At 44.2% G+C, this 18,171-nt stretch overlaps 1 protein-coding gene across 1 annotated transcript in view; it reads left to right on the top strand.

Annotated features, from left to right (window-relative positions):
• The window catches only part of CORO1C (coronin 1C), a 78,895-nt gene that overhangs the window by 23,317 nt on the left and 37,407 nt on the right, over positions 1-18,171 (top strand). The window contains exon 2 of the mRNA XM_073313435.1: positions 7,929-8,128. Within this exon, the coding sequence (XP_073169536.1) occupies positions 7,934-8,128 (195 nt within the window). The 5' untranslated portion in view covers positions 7,929-7,933. The remainder of the gene's footprint in view (positions 1-7,928; positions 8,129-18,171) is intronic.

Here is an 18,171-nt window from a genome sequence, read left to right as displayed (position 1 = left end):
CACCGCACATGTTCCCCGTCTCCACTGACTCTGTCTCCCTTCCCAGGCTGCTTCATTCAGTTCCAGCCTTCCACACCCCTTCTCTGGCTCCTTGTGCCAGTCTCTTTGCCCTACCAGCACCAGTTGTCCCCTTGCACTCTGGCTGCTTATCAGATCTCCTCCCCCATCCCACTGGTTCCCAGCCCTAGTCTTCTTGCCCAGCCAGTCCCATTTTTCCCCCACATCACCGCTCAGCCCCCCTCACCCCCCAAAAAAAACCCCAACCCCATATTTTGTGTCTGCATATCAATTCTACAGCATCCTCCATTGAGAGTCCAGGAGAGACAGGCACTCTGATCTTACTGCCTGGGCCTGTCATTGCAGGGAGAGTCCTGCTCAGCTCACTGGAGCCCCGGGCTGAAAAATGCTTAGTACAGATGGAATCTTCAGAGATTTTATCTATGGTCTAGTGAGTCTCTACTGAGCATGTGCAAAGTACAGTTTTTCAAAGGCTTATAACTTGGCCAAATGTGGGTGGATTTTCATGGGAATAACAAAAGACGTATCCATGACACACAGACCGCCCTACCCCTCTTGCCAGATTTTATATCCATGCTCTAAAGCCGGGGGGTGGGGGTGGGGGGGGGAGGCGGTTAACATGGACAGGACCTATCTTTCCCTAGCCTCATTCTTGGAAATGGCTGAACCATTTTGGCTGAAGTTGTCCGAACAAATTCAGCCTGAGGCAGACACCTAGGCTGGAAAAACTTCAGATTGAATGGTTAAAATCCGGCAAAGTTGTAAGCAACTGAAAACAGGGCCTTATAAGGGACTGTATTGGGCACCCTGAGTAGTAAGCAGTGCTGCCAGCCGTGCTTATAACATATTTGATTATCTCACCACTTCCACTGTTCATATGTTGCTCATTGCTAGATTGTAAACTGTTTGGGTCAAAGACCACATCTAGCTCTCTGCAGTTTCCAGCACAACAGAGTTCCAGTCCTGAACGAAGCCTTTGTGGGGGGCTACCATAAAATATGTAGTTTTCCTTATCTTTCTGGGAATCTTGCCTGGAAGGAAAAACACCCTCCTTTCACATCAAAGGTACCAACTTTTTATAAGGAGATTCTGCAAAGAAGCTCTTTCCGTAAGGTTGGCGTGTAAATTGGTTTTACTGAAAATGGCCTCTGGCTGAATTAATGTTTTAAACCAGCCATTTCTTTTGAGTGTCTGGCCCTCCCAAAGGATCACATCCATGTGGGTTGAACAGGATTTTGTCATTCGCAGGGGGTTTTCCTGTAAGCTGTTCCCTAGCAGGATGTGTTTCCTCTCACATAAGCAGGCTGAAAACCCTGCAACCCACAGAACTATATCTGGACTTTTTAGACAGATAAGTCCTTTATAAACAGGATGATGGGCAAATCCAGGGTACTTTTTGTGACTCTTCATGATGGAAGATCAGAAGGAAATTGAATGAATGGTACTGTGCAGGCGTGCAGTGTCAACTCCTAGAATCTTAGAAATGTAGGTCTGAGGCTGGAAAGGCCTTGAGAGTTCCCCTAGTTCAGCCCTGCCATGCTGAGGCAGGACCAGGTATACCTAGACCGTTCCTGGCAGGTGTTCATCTGACCTGTTCTTAAACATCCAATTGATTTCTAAGGTCCACTTGAACACTGTTGCAAGGTGCCAGATTCTATGCCTCGTACTCTGGGCCTGTACAATGGCTTCTGCAATCAGTCAGGTTTGGATGGATGTAGCCAAAGGTAGAGTTTGGCCACAAGTCTCTCCGCATTAGAAAGCTGAAGGGTGTTTATCCAGATGCGCCCCGTACAACATGAGTTGTAAGACGCTCTGCATTATAAAGCATTGAATGGGAGCTCCATGTATAGCTAGAGGTCTGTCAGCACTTCCATCGATACCCTCTTGGAAGGGTATATAAAGCTTCCATTTTCATTTTGCTGAGGGTTGTAACGCTAGCAATATTAAAACACTTCCAAGTAGGAGTGGTGTCTTTAACCCTCCTAATTTGTATACTTTGCTGAGACAAATATCCAATATTTAGCACACATGCCCTGATATCCTCTCCCCACTTCTCAGCAAAGATTTAAAATGAACAGTGCTGTAATGAGTCGTCTCTGACGTCAGAGACGCTCTTAGGAGACGCTACAATATCCTTACTGAAATAGCGTTGGTAGGTAAAACTGCAGTTAGCCAAGCGAGTGAACAAAGGACATTTCATGATGTGCTACCCTGCCTAAGTAATTCACCCAGGCTCCCTGGTCGTTAGCCTGAATTAGCCAGGTCCTACTATGTTTTGCTTATTTAATAAAGGGCTGAATCATCTTTTAAAATGGCGATTAGGTGCCACCTTTTAAAAGGTGCACATCAGGGTTTATCTAATAATTGCAGAGGTGAAAAGCCTATCCACTTTGCTAGACAGAGTAACTTTTTTCCCTAAGGGTTGCCTTCTGTTCCTGCAGTCTGCCTTGTTTGACTCTGAACTAACCCTGGGAAGAGAACCAGTGGCAGTCAGGCTTCAGCTGTCATTTTTTAGATGGTGGGGGAGGGGATCCTTTGCTGCACTTGACTATTGGGAAATTAATTAGGATACTAAACCCTCTTCAGGCTGGAACTGCAGGGAAAGAGAGCTCTTCATTGGCTTTCCAGGACCAAGCTAACCCTACTTATATTTTTTACCTGATCGCTTTCCTTGGTGCATTGAAGGATCCATAGTCACTGCTCTTTATAACTAGAGCCTGCATGTCTCTCAGCTCCCCTCCGCGCCCCGCGCCCCCCCCTGGAAAAGAACCAGATCGAAATGGCTGTGATCCAAAGCTGAGAATCACTCACTAAGCCCTCATTTCCATAGCAAAGGGAGCCTGTTCAGCGTAGGCTCATCATAGAGAGGTTCCCATTGAGAACAGGGCATTTTGGATTGAGGGAAAGGGTGGCAAAGGTGTGCTTCTTGAGCAGAAAGATCTTAAATGAGGCTAACTTCTAAAGATGACTAAAATGAGGGAAATTCACCCTGGGGACTGGGGAGAAGGGAATTTTTCAGCAGTTGGTCAGGGAAGAATAGTAGAATTAAGGGCATCAGATTTGTAAGCTGGAGAACTTGACTTTTTTTGGTGGGGTCTCCTTGTGAACCAGGTGAAATTTTTGTGCAAGCTGTATACACAGTAAATCTTACATTTTACTAGCATGTCCCTGTTCCCAGTATTAAAGACAACAAATTGAAAAATTCCTGTATATGGTGTGCTGAGATTGGGCAATTTGGGGTTACTTGCAGGAACATAGATTTTAAGTACTGGCTTTACTTTTCTAAAACAAGATTTTTAATGTTTTGACCCACCGTGGAGTGGGAAGAATGCTAAACAATGAACAGTATTGCAGTGTCTTCCTGAAAACATATACAAAGCCTGCCCTGCTCGCCTGTCTTACCTGGATGACTAATATTTTAGTTGCTCATCAGAAGAAATTACTCACCCCAGGTAAATGAGCAAGTAAAACTTTGCTGCAGAGCATTGTACCTGTGAGATGTGTTATCTGGTGAGAAATAGTTGAGCTGAGTGTGCACAGTTCCGGTTGGGTCTAGTTATTGCAACACATGGTGTTTGAGAGCAACCCTCTATCTTCTCCCCATCAATGGGTTTGGCTAATTCCTAAGTGCAATACCTGTGTGTCCTGGCAAGATGTGAAGCGAGTGACTGTTGAGAGAAGAAAGTTTCATCAAAATTAGAGCAGAGGGTTATAAAAATCTGGAAAGCTGCAGTATTGCCAACCCCAAGCATTTCAAAATCATGAGATTGGCTTAAAAACAATGATACTTATAAAAATAAATCTGGGGAGTTTTATAGTTACCTTCTGGTTTCTGAGTCCCTAGAATTCATGTTTTGAGGCTTTTCTGTGCAATCATGAGGGTTAGAAAGTCTGGGGGCAGGGGTAATTGGAAAGCTGTAATCGTAACATAATCACAGGACTCCAGGAGCTGAGGCTTAAAAATACACATTGAGAGACTTACTGTAAAATTGTGAGAATTAGCAATACTTATCATATCTTTCATATAAATTGTATACCAGAATGTTTTACAGCAAGTCAGGGTCAGTTTAAGTGTTGAATAATAGCAAAGGGAAAAAAGAAATGAAGATATTGAGCTCTCATGTTTGGAGAAGAAGATTTTGGGGGCAGTAATACTCTTGTTTGAACATTCTACCTATTTTGAGGTATTGTCTGTTTTTAAGGTGTAACATAAATAAGCCAGGGTAAAAGCAGGTGTCTTAATTGTGCATCTCTCCAAGTTGCTGGCATTGTGCAATTAACTGCTGATTGGAATGATGACATGGCCTCCTAAAGGTAACTTTTTGTACTGAAACGCCCTATGTTTGTACAGCTCCTAGCACAGTGGAGTTCTGGGCCATGACTAAGGCTCTACCACAGTACCAGATAAGGGTCTTTTTAGAAGTGCTGTTGATCAGATCTAAAAGATTTAATAATGTGAATTACTAGTTAGGTGAGATACTGAATTTTTTACATGACTCATCATCTTAACTGAGACCCAGACAACTTACTTGTACAATCCTTGGCCCTTCCTGGGGGCATTCATTCCAGCAGCTGGAAATGCTTACGACAGGTGCGTTTTGGCACAGACGGTATAAGTGATTTGCTTGAGATCACACAGTGAGTCTGTGGCAAAACTGGGAATGGAACCAGGGTCTCCTGACTCAGTCACCTGCTCTGAACACTCCTTCCTGTTTGGGGTCATTAAAATTCCCATGCCACTTCTCAAACAGTAGGCTTGCCTTCCTGTTGTCTTGGCAGAATCCAACCTTAAATTATTACATACAGGTCTATTTAGCGTATCTCCCCCTGCCAATTCAGCTTGGGACAGCTTGCTTTTCCCTTCCTCTCTGAAAAAACTGCAGCATTGTTAGCAGAGTAGCTGTGGTATTTCATCGCACAGATGAGTGTGTTTCAGTGATAGGGGATGGAATATCTGCCAGTTCGTATATTAGTTTGTTTCTAATGTGCTCTGGACTCCTGCTGGATGAAAACTATTCTATATGTCAGGCTTCAGCGGTTCCATTGCGGCTGCTGCACAGATCTGAACGTTTTCTGTCATGGTGCTGCTATGGCTTGTGTGTGTAAAAAAGTTATTCGTGTTTGTGGGTCACTTGGGTTTTTCATTCTGATTGCACAACTTATGTCAGAGGTGTGTGGAGCTTGGGATAAGGCCCCTTCTTAGACTTTTTGCTACACATACTGCATGTTTTAACAAACGTTTGGATATTAGCTTGTTAATTTTCAGTTATTCACTTCGTAAGTGTTGAGGAGGCATAACCCCATCTAATAGTACCATCCTTACTTTTTCTGCAGTGCTGCCTTTCTCTAGATCTCAAATTCACCAGTTCACAAAATTTTATTTTTAAAACAGCTGCTTTTCTTTTAAGCTACAGGCATTTGTAATAAAGTGCTAATTGTGGCACTTCTGTCGTTCAAAACCAGCTAATTTATTGTGGGAAATTTAGTGAAGCTCTGATGAAAATAGCCCTCCCCCTCCTGTAGATTGTGTGCTGTCTTAAACAATCACTTAGGTTTCCTGGCTGAATTGGAGAGACCTGAAAATAGGTGAATCTATCCACGATCTAGTGGTTTGGGTTATGTTATCTGATGGAGAAGAGACTCTAGGAAGCTGAGCTGTAAATCTGTCTGGTCATCCTTAGTTTTCTTCAGAGTGAGGGCAAGGCTAACTATTTGGGCAATTTCATTATGTTCTTGATAGATTGAATAGCTGCTTGATGCTAGTACAATAAAACTAATACTAATGAGAAATACTTTTTTTTAAAAAAAAAAAGTCTGGACTGGATAGGTCAAGAGACTTGGAATAATTTCGAGAGGTTTTTGCCTCTAGGTCGCTGGTCTGAACTCAGTTAAGGTCATCAGTGGCTGCAAGTCATTACCATCCGACAGCTGTTTGGCCTGTGTGAAAGCCGTTGGTGGTTTCTATCCTATTCCTAGATAGACGGAGATCCACATTGCAGAAATCACCACTGTTACTGGGACATGTATTATCCATATCTGAAAGGAAACCCATGAGTGCCTGGGCATGGAGGCGAGCTCCTGCCTTATTCTGGCAATGTGTGGCATTTAGTAGAAGCTTCTGCTCGCTGCTTTGGCTTTGCTGCATGGGGTATGTCTCTGTGAACCAGTGGCTTCGTTCTCCAGTGCTGTCAGTCCAGCAGATTTAACCAACGCTACCATTTCACTTTAAATGTATGGTCTGCTTAATCTGTAGATTTTTAGATTTGGGGCAAGTCTGCTGTGCAGATGTCCTGCTCAGAGTTCTGGTGCTCAGTGTTTGACGTTGTCATCCCAGGCATGGGGATTTTGCAGGAAAGAGACAAATTGCAGAGAATTTCTCATATTTATGTGGAAACTTGAGGTACTTCACTGAGTAATTGAGTTTTCTATTAAGAGTGATATAAATTTTCTTTTAATTGTACAACTACTTGGCCAATTCTGGTGAGAGCTTTACTCCAGATGTACAGACCATTAACTTTTTAGCTCCCAGACTTTTTACAAATAAGCAGTTCTTAAGCCTGTCTTGCAGTGTACTTGCGTGCAGAGTTCTGGAAGTAAAAATGGGATGTGTTTTGAGTAACCTTTCACAATTTTTGCTTGCAGGCAGACTATGCACACATAAGTACACCCACTGTGTGGTGTGAAAAAGCATTTCAGTTTACCACTTCACTGCAGGAATAATCAGAACCAGTATTTCCTTAACAAGTAGCTTTGTGAACTGGAGCAGCATTTTCCCAATCCTGGTGTGTAACCATGGACTTATGGAGAGGCAAACTTAGAGCAAGACTCTGATTTCTGTTGCTCAGAGATTGGGCATTGCAGAAGTCCTTTTCACATCTCTAAAGGCAAGAAGGTACGTGGAGGTTCCTCACGTACCTATGAACTGATAAATTGTGGAGGAGAAAATCTCCTACGATGGGAGGACTCCTTTGATGTTTTTTGGTAAGTTTCAGAAGGGATCAATCTGGAAGCTGGAGATGCTAATGGAAAATATACTGCCACTCACTCCCCTTGAGACCCAGTGTTCCTATGGAGTGTTACCCCCCTGCGGTCTATGCAGAGGCAGGGGGCTGGAATTTTCCATGCCAGTCGACTTCCCTCTATTCTAACTCAAGACAATTAGTTTCTTAGGCAGAGGAGGAGCAATGCAAACAAGCTAACAAAGTTAATTCAAGATTTCAGAGTAGTTAATTCAAGTCATTAGCTTGCTTCCCTTCTCCCTGCTTAGGAAAGAAATTTATTTTCAATGAGATTTTTGAGTTAGTATAAAGTAAGCTAGCTAGCTTGTGAAACCATTTCACAGAAGTACCTGTTTCTGAGAGTTTTATCTACATCTCCTGGAAAGTAAATAAAGTAATCAAAAAACAAAATACATTTCTCATCCCGTGCCCCCAAATGATTTTTAATTATGTAGAAACTTACCTTAAAAATCCATTGAGTTGGGTGCTTTTTTTACTGGAATAAAAGGAAAAAAAAATCACAATAGGGAAAATGCCATTCTTTGTGGAAAATTAGTCTTACCATTTTTGTTGTAAAATACAATATTGGTTTAAAAAAATCTAATTCTGTTATGCTTGGTACAAGTCAGTGTAATTCTGAAGTCTTATTTAAAAAAAAAATAGAACTTAGCCTTTAAAACCAGCTGTTACGAGCGCTATTTGAACTGTAGAGTGGTCAGGATCTGAAACTGGGCATCTGTATGCGTAGGAGTAATGAATGGAAGCTGCTGCATCTCCTGCAATACCGGGTACTTGTCTGACCCTTGGAGTTCGCTAGCGCATGCAGGCAGGTGGGTTCTAGAAAACCAGACCAGGGCAACACGCACTTAACTGGCCAAGTTTTTCCGAAACTCCTGTTCTCTTTCTCCGCAGACGCAATGAGGCGAGTGGTGCGACAGAGCAAGTTTCGGCATGTGTTTGGGCAAGCAGTGAAAAATGAGCAGTGTTACGACGACATCCGGGTTTCCCGCGTTACCTGGGATAGTTCCTTTTGCGCAGCGAACCCCAGATTTGTCGCAATAATCGTAGAGGCTGGCGGCGGTGGAGCGTTCCTGGTGCTGCCCTTGCACAAGGTGGGTGCTTTTGAAAGTTTCTCGTTACTGCCTCTGCAGAGCGACGCTATCATCTCAACCCTCTTTGTGAACCAGACTGAGCCTGGGAGGTCTTCCTTCAGAGCTGGTTTTTGGAATGACAAACGCCAGTTTCTGATGCCATTAGATGGAGCCGTGCGTGCCTCGGTAATCATTCCAATGCTTCCTTTAAATGAAACGCAGTAAATAAAAATGGTTTGCTTGACTAAGTTGGACCAGCTCTGTATGAAAAAAGCGCATGATTGGAATGATGTGCTACCACAAAGAAATTCTGTTTACTATAGTGATGGTCCATCCTTTTACCATCAGGAATTTAGCTTTCTAAGATACCCAGGTATCTCCTAGGTCTCAGTGCAGCATTGCATTCATTACTTTCTGCATTTGACAAGCAACAGCTAGGTGGCAAAATAAAGTATAAGAATCAGCCTCCTTTTTCAGTCTTCAAAGACCCTGTTGCCATGAGGTCTTTGAGTATATGTCTGCACAGGCATAAAAGACCTGCAGCATGGCCATGGCTGGCCCGGGTGAGGTGAGTTGGGCTGCGGGGATAAAAATTGCTTTGTAGGCAATCAGACTTGGGCTGGAGCTCAAGCTCTGGGACCTTTCACCCTTGCAGGGTTCCACAGCTCAGGTTCCAGCCCGAGCCTGAACATCTACATAACATTTGTTCAGTCCAGAGCCCGAGCGTTGCGAGCCCAAATCAGTTGACCCAGGCTAGTCGCTGTTTCTGTTTTTAAATCCATGTATAGATGTACCCGAAGAATCAGATGACCACCTCCTGTTCAAGCTACTGTTTGGCTCTTTAGGGTAGTCTTTCACTCTAGGCTCTACTTGTTCAGTGCTGGTATAATACCAGAATAACCCAAGTGAGATAACCGCTCCTGCCACATCTCCAGCCATTCTCTGAGATCACATGAATGATTCCCTGTGCAGACTGCTACTGCACTTCGGCGAGAGCCCTGTTATCTTCAGCAGCTGGAGTATGATGGGGGGAGACATTCCACATATCTCTGACAGAGATATTTTAAGATTCTGTACAAGCAAGAGGCAGCTATAACTGATAAATTACCATACAGGGAAGCTGTATTATACGACCACCTCTGGTTCCCTACTTCTTCATTAGACTTATTTCTGTAACCTCATAAATATATGCACTCACTTTACAAAACCTATTGTCCCAAAGGCAAATACAGAATGCAGGATAAGTGCTTAGATGGAAGGCCGTGGGGAGAGACGGTTGGAAGAGATCAGTGCTGGGAGGCTTCATGACAGCCTTTGCAACTATGGCATGAGAATGTATAAAGCAGTAGGGTGGTGTCTCGTGGATATATCAAATGAAAATAAGGGTATGTCTATATGTAAAGTGCTGCAGCTCTGCTGCTGCAGCGCGTCCGGTGAAGACGCTCTATGCCGACGGGAGAGAGCTCTCCCATTGGCATGAAAAGCACCTCCGCGAGCGGCAGAAGCAGCTCTCCCACCAACATAGGACTGTACACACAAGCATTTATTCGTGTAACTTATGCCGCTCAGCGGGGTGGAATATTTACCCCTCTGAGTGACATAAGTTTTGCCGACATAGGCTGTAGTGTAGACATACCTTGGGGTGATTGTGTGTAAGGACTGAGGCTATCTCTGCAGTGGGTCACAAAATACCTTTGTTTTCTGTGCTGGAAAGAATTATTCAAAGCTCCCCTTTTGATTGACTTTTATCACAGTCAGTTGGTAAGTCTTTCATAAACTCATTTAAAGGATTTGTAACTGAAATTATCAGCTTGATCACTTCATGTGCTATCTATTTAAAAAAAAACAAACAAACCCTAAAACCCTGAATACATCACCATTGACTCTTGTTTCACAGCACTAGTTTCTCTTCAAAAGAGGACTGTCATTTTGGAAGAGGGCTAAGATTATGACAAAACAAGAGAATACATTGGTCCAGGATGATTGGGGGGAAACAGAAAAAAGAATAGCCCAGTCTGCAAAAGTGTGTATGTGGGATCTCTAAGTGAGCTGTAGCTCATGAAAGCTTATGCTCAAATAAATTTGTTAGTCTCTAAGGTGCCACAGGTACTCCTTTTCTTTTTGCGAATACAGACTAACACGGCTGCTACTCTGAAACCTCTCCAAAACTGTAACTCTGGCTTCATGGAAACATTAGTTGGGAGCATAGGCCTGGTCTTACCAGCTCAGACAAGTGGTCCATCTAGTCAAGTATCCCATCTGACACTTAACTGAACCTGGTGTATTCCTCTGCTTGACTGGGGAAAGACATACCAGGCAAGAAGTATCTTCCTAACCCAAGCAGTGATATATAAGCGCCACTAGGCCAGTGGTCCCCAAACTTTTCAGGGTCACCCCCCCCACACACTACGCTCAGTGATATCTTGAGGCAGTGTGTTCCATAAGTTAATTGTGTTGCATAAGTATTTCCTTACGCGTCAAAATTTCTTTCAATTTCATGGCATGTTCCCTTGTTCTTGTTTTAGGAGTGTTGTTTTTTACTTGTTTGTAACTCATTATTTTATATTCCTTTCATCATGACTGCTCTTGCACTTCTCCTGTCTCAGCTAAACACTTCCAGTGTCTTCAGTCTTTTCTTATCAAAGTCTGTTCTGGCTTCGAATCTTTTTATTGCCCGTCACTGGAGCACTCCTACTTCAGCTATATCTTTTGAGATAGGGTGACCAGAATTAAGCACAGTGTTCACATGAAGTGTCTCTCATACCATTGATTTATATATTCACATTATAATATTTTTACTATTCTCTTCCATTCCTTAAACATCAGAGCGTTTTATTTTCTGATTGCCACCATTCACTGAGCAGAAGTTTTCACTGAGCTGTCCGCAAATGGCTTCCACTAACATCCTTGCCGTCATGTTCACTTTCAAAAGGACTGATTTAAATTTTTTGTTTTTTGATGATTTCCAGAAAACTACACTCTGTGCAATCCTGAGAGACCAGGGAGCTGCCAGAGTCAGTAGGGAGAGAACCTCCTTCTCCGCTTAATTGCAACGTAACTATCAAATTCCCCACTTAGCGTGTGGGTCTCTGCAAAGTACTTTTAATGTGGCTTAACCTATTATGCAGGGTTAGAGCAAACTCATGTTACAAAAGGTCTGTATAATCTTGAAAGTAAACAGCTTATTTTCTCAAATTTGTCTTTTCCTTTACGTTTTCAATAAAGTTTTTTGTGTTAACAGTTTTTGGTTCTATTCAAGTGGCTGTCCACAGTCTTACATGGACATTTGACATAATTTAAAGTGCAAAGGTTAAAGAATGGTAAATGTTGAGGTGATGGCTGATTTATCAATTGTTAAACATTATCAAGGCCTTTTTTTATCAAGGCATCTGTCATGCCCTAGAATACCCCTCCTTTTAAAAGGAAGTGAAACATTTATTTCTTCTTCCCAGCATCTCTACTTGTTGTTGCTGTCAGTTGATAAGCAAAGCTTGTGTAAAAAAACAATCTTTGATTTGTGGCTTCTGCCATGGAACATTGTTTTTCTCTGACTCTGCGGAAGCCTGACTGGTTCAGGAGCAAACAAGTTTTGAGCCCCAGCACCTGTGAAACATCTGACTAGCTTGGAGCAAACATGCCTCCCCCATCTTCTTGTGTATAGAAGGCCCACATTGCTGATGCCAAGCTGACTCATCTAGGCCATGCTGGGAGAGAACAGCTACGCCAACACAATTCGGAAAGCACCCAGAGGCTCAGATTCAGCATATTTGCAGCCTTCTACATTCAAAGGGGACCCTTCTGCTTACACCAGCCTCTCTAAACTCTGGAGCATGATGGCTGCAGCCAGTATGGTGGTCTTTCTACCTGGCTTCAATGCGTTCTTGCCCAGTCGGGGGTTGAGAATGGGTCCGCCGAAAACAATATGTTCAAACTCCCAGTTCAGCTCTGATACCCTTAGTTATTCTGTCACCATGAGAGAGAGTTTTCTGGAGTGGATTGTATATGTGTTTGAAGATCACCACCAGCACAGCTAAACCAAAATGCCTGCCCTGCAGCTCTCTAGGATCGTGTCACTGGTTTGGCAAGTTCTTCAGAGATTTTTCTGCTGTTCTTTGCATGTGAAGGAGATGTGCAAAGCTGTGTGTGGAATATATACAAATTAATTACCTAAATACACTACACTCTCAAATTTTTTGGTTAAAGCACTTCGGTAAACAAATCTAAAATTGCTTATGAGTTTAAAACCTTTATAATTGATACTCTGCAAGCAGAGTATCCTATCAGATGCTTGACTTGCAGCAGTTTTGTTTGCGTGGTGCACATTTAATGCATTCAGGGCCAAAACCAGATCCTAGCACCTAGCCAGACCACAAGTGGGAGCATGAAGAAGGGTCAATAGTTGAAGTAGCCTACATGGAATAGTGACATGCCTTTCACTGTGGGGGGAATGGGAGGATCAGTGAACCAGATCCTCTAGGCTGTCTACATGCTGCCATATGAGGGGCTCCCTGATCAAGTATACATCTCCATCCCTGCATGACTCCCCCACACTCTCATCCCTTGTCTAGAGTCCTCTGTGATGGCCAGGATGGATTCCTCACCTGCTTCTGTAGAACTTCAGAAGTTGTTTTTGGCCCCTTCTGTGGGAACTTCCTGTAGGGAGACACTCAGGAGCTGAGCCCTAATGCCATTGGTGGCCAGTCCCCACCCAGAACTTGAATCATCTTCACACAGGACACCTTTCTAAAGAAGTCTTAGGAGCTTTCCAACCAAACCTGTTTCATGGTTGCTCTTGGGTTCGAAGTGAAAGTGTCGCACTGGGGACACACAGAGATTTGAACTGCCTCCCACCCTTCCTCGTGGAGGCTACATCGTATTCTCCCACTAGTCTTAAGGTCCCGGCTGGTTAGGCAATACCAATAGCATGTCTTGTGCCGTAGGTGGGAGATAGATGCATCCTCTTGAACTGTTTTAGCAGCATGGGGGGATGACTTAATGATTTTAAATACATCTAGACTTCCTGAAACCACCTATTCAAATCCCAGCAGGGCCAGCCCTTCATCCTTCCGGGGAGGAACAACTAAGTACCATGCACAGACTTTAAAAGCCATGGCCCTCTGTACGAAGATACCACGGAACTTGCAAGAGAAGGGGTTGCCCAAAAATTCCTTCTCCCGCACAGTTGTGCAGCAGGCTTTGCTTGCTGTCCTCCGCTCCCGAGGCAGCTTCCTTTCAGTGGGTCTGCCTGCATGTGGCTCGCGAAGCACTTTGGGATGAAAGGCAGGCGCTGCAGTGAAATAAAACGCTACTGTTAGTGAAGCGTGCTCAGCGCCCGCCTGCCCTTTTGATTCTGGCTCGTGGCTCCTGTAAATCTGTCTGCTCCGTGGTGGCACCTGGAAATGTGAAATGGACGGTGGCGGGGGTGAGCCAAGGGGATGGAGGAGGCACCAGGTGCTGAATAATTAGGGCACGGACTGGCACAGTCCCAGCGTGCTCTAGTCTCATTACCATAAGGTGCAAGCAAATGGCTTTTATATTTGCTCCCAACGAATGTGTTTGCCGTATTTTTAAATAAAAATGGTCTCACTGAGCCCAAAGTCCGGGCACAGAGCCCCACGCAGTGTCCCCCCGGGGGTGATTTTTGATTATACTGAGTGATTTTTGCCTGTGCCCTGGCAGATGAATGGCTCTTCCCTCCCCCACCCCACCCCAGTGATGAGCGGCTTATTCTTCTTTGTGTTTCTCCTTGGCCCTGCCTTGGCTGCTGCATTTCACTGATATGTCTCACAGCAGCAGCGCTGCAGGGCGCCTGACAGTGGTTTTTACCATATATGGTCATCACGGCTCTTTGGGCTGTCAGACATCCCGAATAATTTCCACCCTTTGCTTTGATTGGCCACGTTGGGCTAGGACTGGAGGATGGTGGGATAGGGGCTGTACTGTACCAGAGACAAGTGTATGGGCTAGTTAACTCTTAGGTTCCTGGATCGGATCACTTGCCAAAGGGGTTATTGACTGCCCTGTTTTGTTTTTGTTTTTTTTTTGTGAGTTTCTGCTGTCCGTAGAAAGAAAAGGAGTACTTGTGGCACCTTAGAGACTAACCAATTTATTTGAGCATGAGCTTTCGTGAGCTACAGCTCACTTCATCGGATGCATACCGTGGAAACTGCAGCAGACTTTATATACACACAGAGAATATGAAACAATACCTCCTCCCGCCCCACTGCCTGTCCGTAGGCGAGTCTTCACACGTGAAGAGCTCTTGGCAGTGCCTCTTGAAATGTAATATGGACAGGGATTGGGAAAAATGAGTGGAGATCAATACTGTTAACACATCCCTGCTGGATCCTTGGCTCTCCCTACCCTTTTGAGGAAGGGAGGGATGTGGCTGATGCCCGGAATTGCAGCAAGCTCTGCTTAGCAGTCTAATTACACTGAGTTGTTTTAAAACCCCACGTTTGTTCTTCAGATGCCTTTTTGGGGTGAATGGTGGTGCTGCCTCAAGTGGGAGCTGGGCTGCTGGTGTAATCCCTCTGTGCCCCGCCTGGGTTTCTTTGCCAGCACAGTTCAGAGTGACAGTGTAACCGACGCAAAGAGATTTTAAACCACGCTTTCCATTTTTATTTAGAACAGCTGGCTGGATGTGAAGTGCCTAGTGATTTAGTCTCTGAGCCACGCAAGCCCTGAGTTTGCTGCCAGTTTTGGGGGGAGGGGGGAGATTGTCATGAGGCCCCCTCTGGCAGCTACTGCGTGAGTGGGTGGAGATGCGTGGAGGCCGGAGGCCTACAGATTGTCTCCATTCATGCTGTTTTACCAGCAAAACAAATCCTGATGCTGGTTTAGTAGTCAGACTTGTGCAGCTGATTCTTTCCTTTCTGGCTTGCTGTTGAAATGCTTTGTCTGAGTTTCTTGTAATTTTTGGTGCATGCATATGTAGGGAATTCACCATTTCCCGTGCTAGAGAGAGAGAGACAGCCTGTTTTAGACCATAGTTTGGTCTTTAAAAAGAAGTATCAAATGGAATTACCCACATTCAGCTACATAATACTATAATACTAAGACTCGGATTTTATACTGGCCATAGCCAGGAAATTATGGAACCAAACGCCTTAGTTTCCCACTGCGTTGCATAGATGCTTGAGATGTGATACTGTAGGTTTTACCACTATGCAGACTGCAGAAACAAAGTGCAGCATGTTGTAGCTGCCGTGTCTTTAACCTTGGAACTTCCTTGCTTTTAAGAGTTAGTCATTCATTTCTTTTGCCTCTCTTCCCAACACATCACTTTGGGTGTGTAGGAGAGGACACCTCTGATAAACGTCACTAAAGATCCCCATGAATTGATCTCTAATTTTTAATCTTTGTTCCATGAAATCTAGCCAGGCATCGTCGTCGCCCAGATATCTCTATCCAAAATCCATGTATGGCCCGAGCACCATGGGATCGGAGATTTTTGACCTAATCCACTTTTATCCTTAATCTGCTGCAAGGGGTCGCTATTGAGCTTCATCAAGTCTTCTGCTGAAATGAGCATGCTGCAAATACAGTAACTTCAGCTCCTGCTTGCTCCTAGGCACGAACTGTTGGGCCCGATTTACAGCTACTTCTCCAGCGTAGCAAGGCAGGACAGTTTGTTGTCATTCATGGAATTAAGAACCAGTAAGGCAGACAAGTGGGGAAGAAACACTCCTGTTCACACCCAATTGAGATCTTTGATGTGAATGGAATTGAGGGGTGCTGGGATTTTGTCTAGTTAACTTGCTGTTCAATTTTCTGGGTGTTCGTTAGGAGTGCTTTCACAGCTCATTGCATAAGACCACAGAGTCATTACTGTACCAAAGACCCTAACTCATTAAGGGTACATCTATACTGCAAAAAACAATCCCCAAACCGAACAACATGTGCAACCCTCCGGTAGCTAGTCTCAGACCCCGGATCAACTGACTCAGACTCATGGGGCTCAGGCTGCGGGGCTAAAAATAGCCATGTAGATGTTTCTACCCTGCGCTCTGAAACCTGGCCTGGGGGATGGGTCTCAGAGCCTGGGCTCCAGCCTGAGTGGGAACATCTACACCGCTATTTTGAGCCCTGTGAGCCCAAGTCAGTTGACCCGGCTCCGAGACTTGCTGCTGTGGGTTTTTTGGCAGTCTTTCATAGGTACCACCATCTGTAGTGGATATTTTAAGCAGCTGTGTGGTGATCAGCTGCTTTGAATAAAACATTGAACTTTGAACGATGAACTTGGTCTTGTCTCTTACCCACGTTGGGGCAGAGGCCATGCCTCCTCCTTTTCTGTGCAGTGCAATGTACTTATTTAGCTTTGTACAGAGGATTGAAGCTGAGCAGCATCCATCGTTGAAGGAACTGGGCTGTGTGGGATATACCTGCCTAATCCTGACAGATCTCTGCCCTAGTAAAAGGGGGAAAGCTCTTATATTCCCTGATAGACTGGGGGAAGTGACTTGAAAATATCTGGATTTAACACACCTGTGTACTGTAACGGTTAAGTCCACACATCCCCAGAGTAATTTGAGATACATTTTTTATATCTCTTTACAAAATCTTTGCAGCTTGCCTTTTTGAAAAAAAGCTGTGGCAAAAGGTTCCTCCTCTTTACTTAAACTGATCTCTCCTAAGAAGGCTGCCAACAGCTGAAATCATGTAGAGTAAAGTCTGTGAGAGAGAGGGATGATGCCTGTTGTTTGTGCATGTGACTGAGGGCTTACTCAGACCCATTTGGCAAAACCTTTTGTTAGATTTGTCCTTTGTGTGTTTGCCGCTTTATGACTGTGTTTCTAAACTGGCAGCATTTCCACCGAAACCCTGAACCTGCTATTGCAAATAACATGTATAAGGTGCTTGCACACCCAAGAAATGCTGATAATCTGTCAGTGACATGTTACTGTGTCTCAAGATTCAGCCATGGGGTGGGTGTGTGTGTGTGTGTGTGTGTGTGTGTGAGAGAGTGTGAGAATGAATCAAGTGTTTCTGCTCTGGCCGAGATTCACTGAACCCTTCTAGCTGTTTAGATGGAGTGGTGATGGAAGGACATAAGTTTTGTTGCCATTGAGGGGCTCTCAACACTTAAACTTATCCATGAAAATGTCTGGTTTTTTTAGGTTAAAATTTGGCATGCGAGATTGAAGCCCAGGGGAAGGTTCTTCCCTAATTTTTGATTAAACCTCTGTCTAGCTGTGCACCTTTGTATTTTAGGGGGAAGAGACCAGAATTAAAGATTTGCATCTTTTTCATCCACTTATTGGAGAAACTTGGGCAACTTTAAAATACTCTGCAAGACTGTCTCACTTGCATTCAGGCAGCAGTCAGGTCGAAAGCAACGACCAATGTTAGATTACTTCAGAGTCTTAAAGCCTGAGGAACAAATGGAAGTAGTCTGAAGGAGCTGCTCCTGACAGTTTATGGGCATGTTGGCATGAAGGGGGACTGGCATGCTGAGAGTCAATACATGGATACTTGCCCAACCTGGAATTATCACCTGCAGATCAGATTTCTCGGTCTCTGCCCTCCTCTCTCATACGTATTTATAGCAATGCTGGGAATGCTGCTGAAGTTGACAGTAAAATCTTGAAAATCCTGGTCCAGTGCTTCAGCCATTTAAAATTTCTGGTATAAGCAAACTGCAAATCCAGATGCAAAACTAGTTTTACAGAACTGGTTAGAATTTGATACTTTTGTGATCTGTCCAAACATATCCTGTTTTTTCAGCCCGCTCCCTCCTTGTCTGCTTTTTTAACAGCCCTATATTGGTCCAGCCTGGCCTAGTAGACAAGTTGGATTGGATATGGCTCTCACTGGAGCATGTGAACACCACTTGATGGTCACCTAGATGGGGTGGCTCGAATGACTTTCTCCTATAGTGCTTCCAGCCAAGTTAAGAGCTCAGACAGATTGGGCAACATGGTATTGCCATGTACGGGAAAGCCCAGTGGTCTATGTTGAGTCCAAGAATGTTTTTCCGCCCAAACTCTAGATGATAAACTCAATGATCACTTCAAAGAATTTTCAAGGTCTCCTTGTAGCAGTAGAATGGGCTTTAGAACTCA

This window comes from Lepidochelys kempii, chromosome 15 (genome assembly GCF_965140285.1).
Source record: "Lepidochelys kempii isolate rLepKem1 chromosome 15, rLepKem1.hap1, whole genome shotgun sequence".
NCBI lineage: Eukaryota > Metazoa > Chordata > Testudines > Cheloniidae > Lepidochelys > Lepidochelys kempii.
Note: the sequence above shows the minus strand (reverse complement) of the source record. Positions and strands in the feature narration are given on the sequence as shown.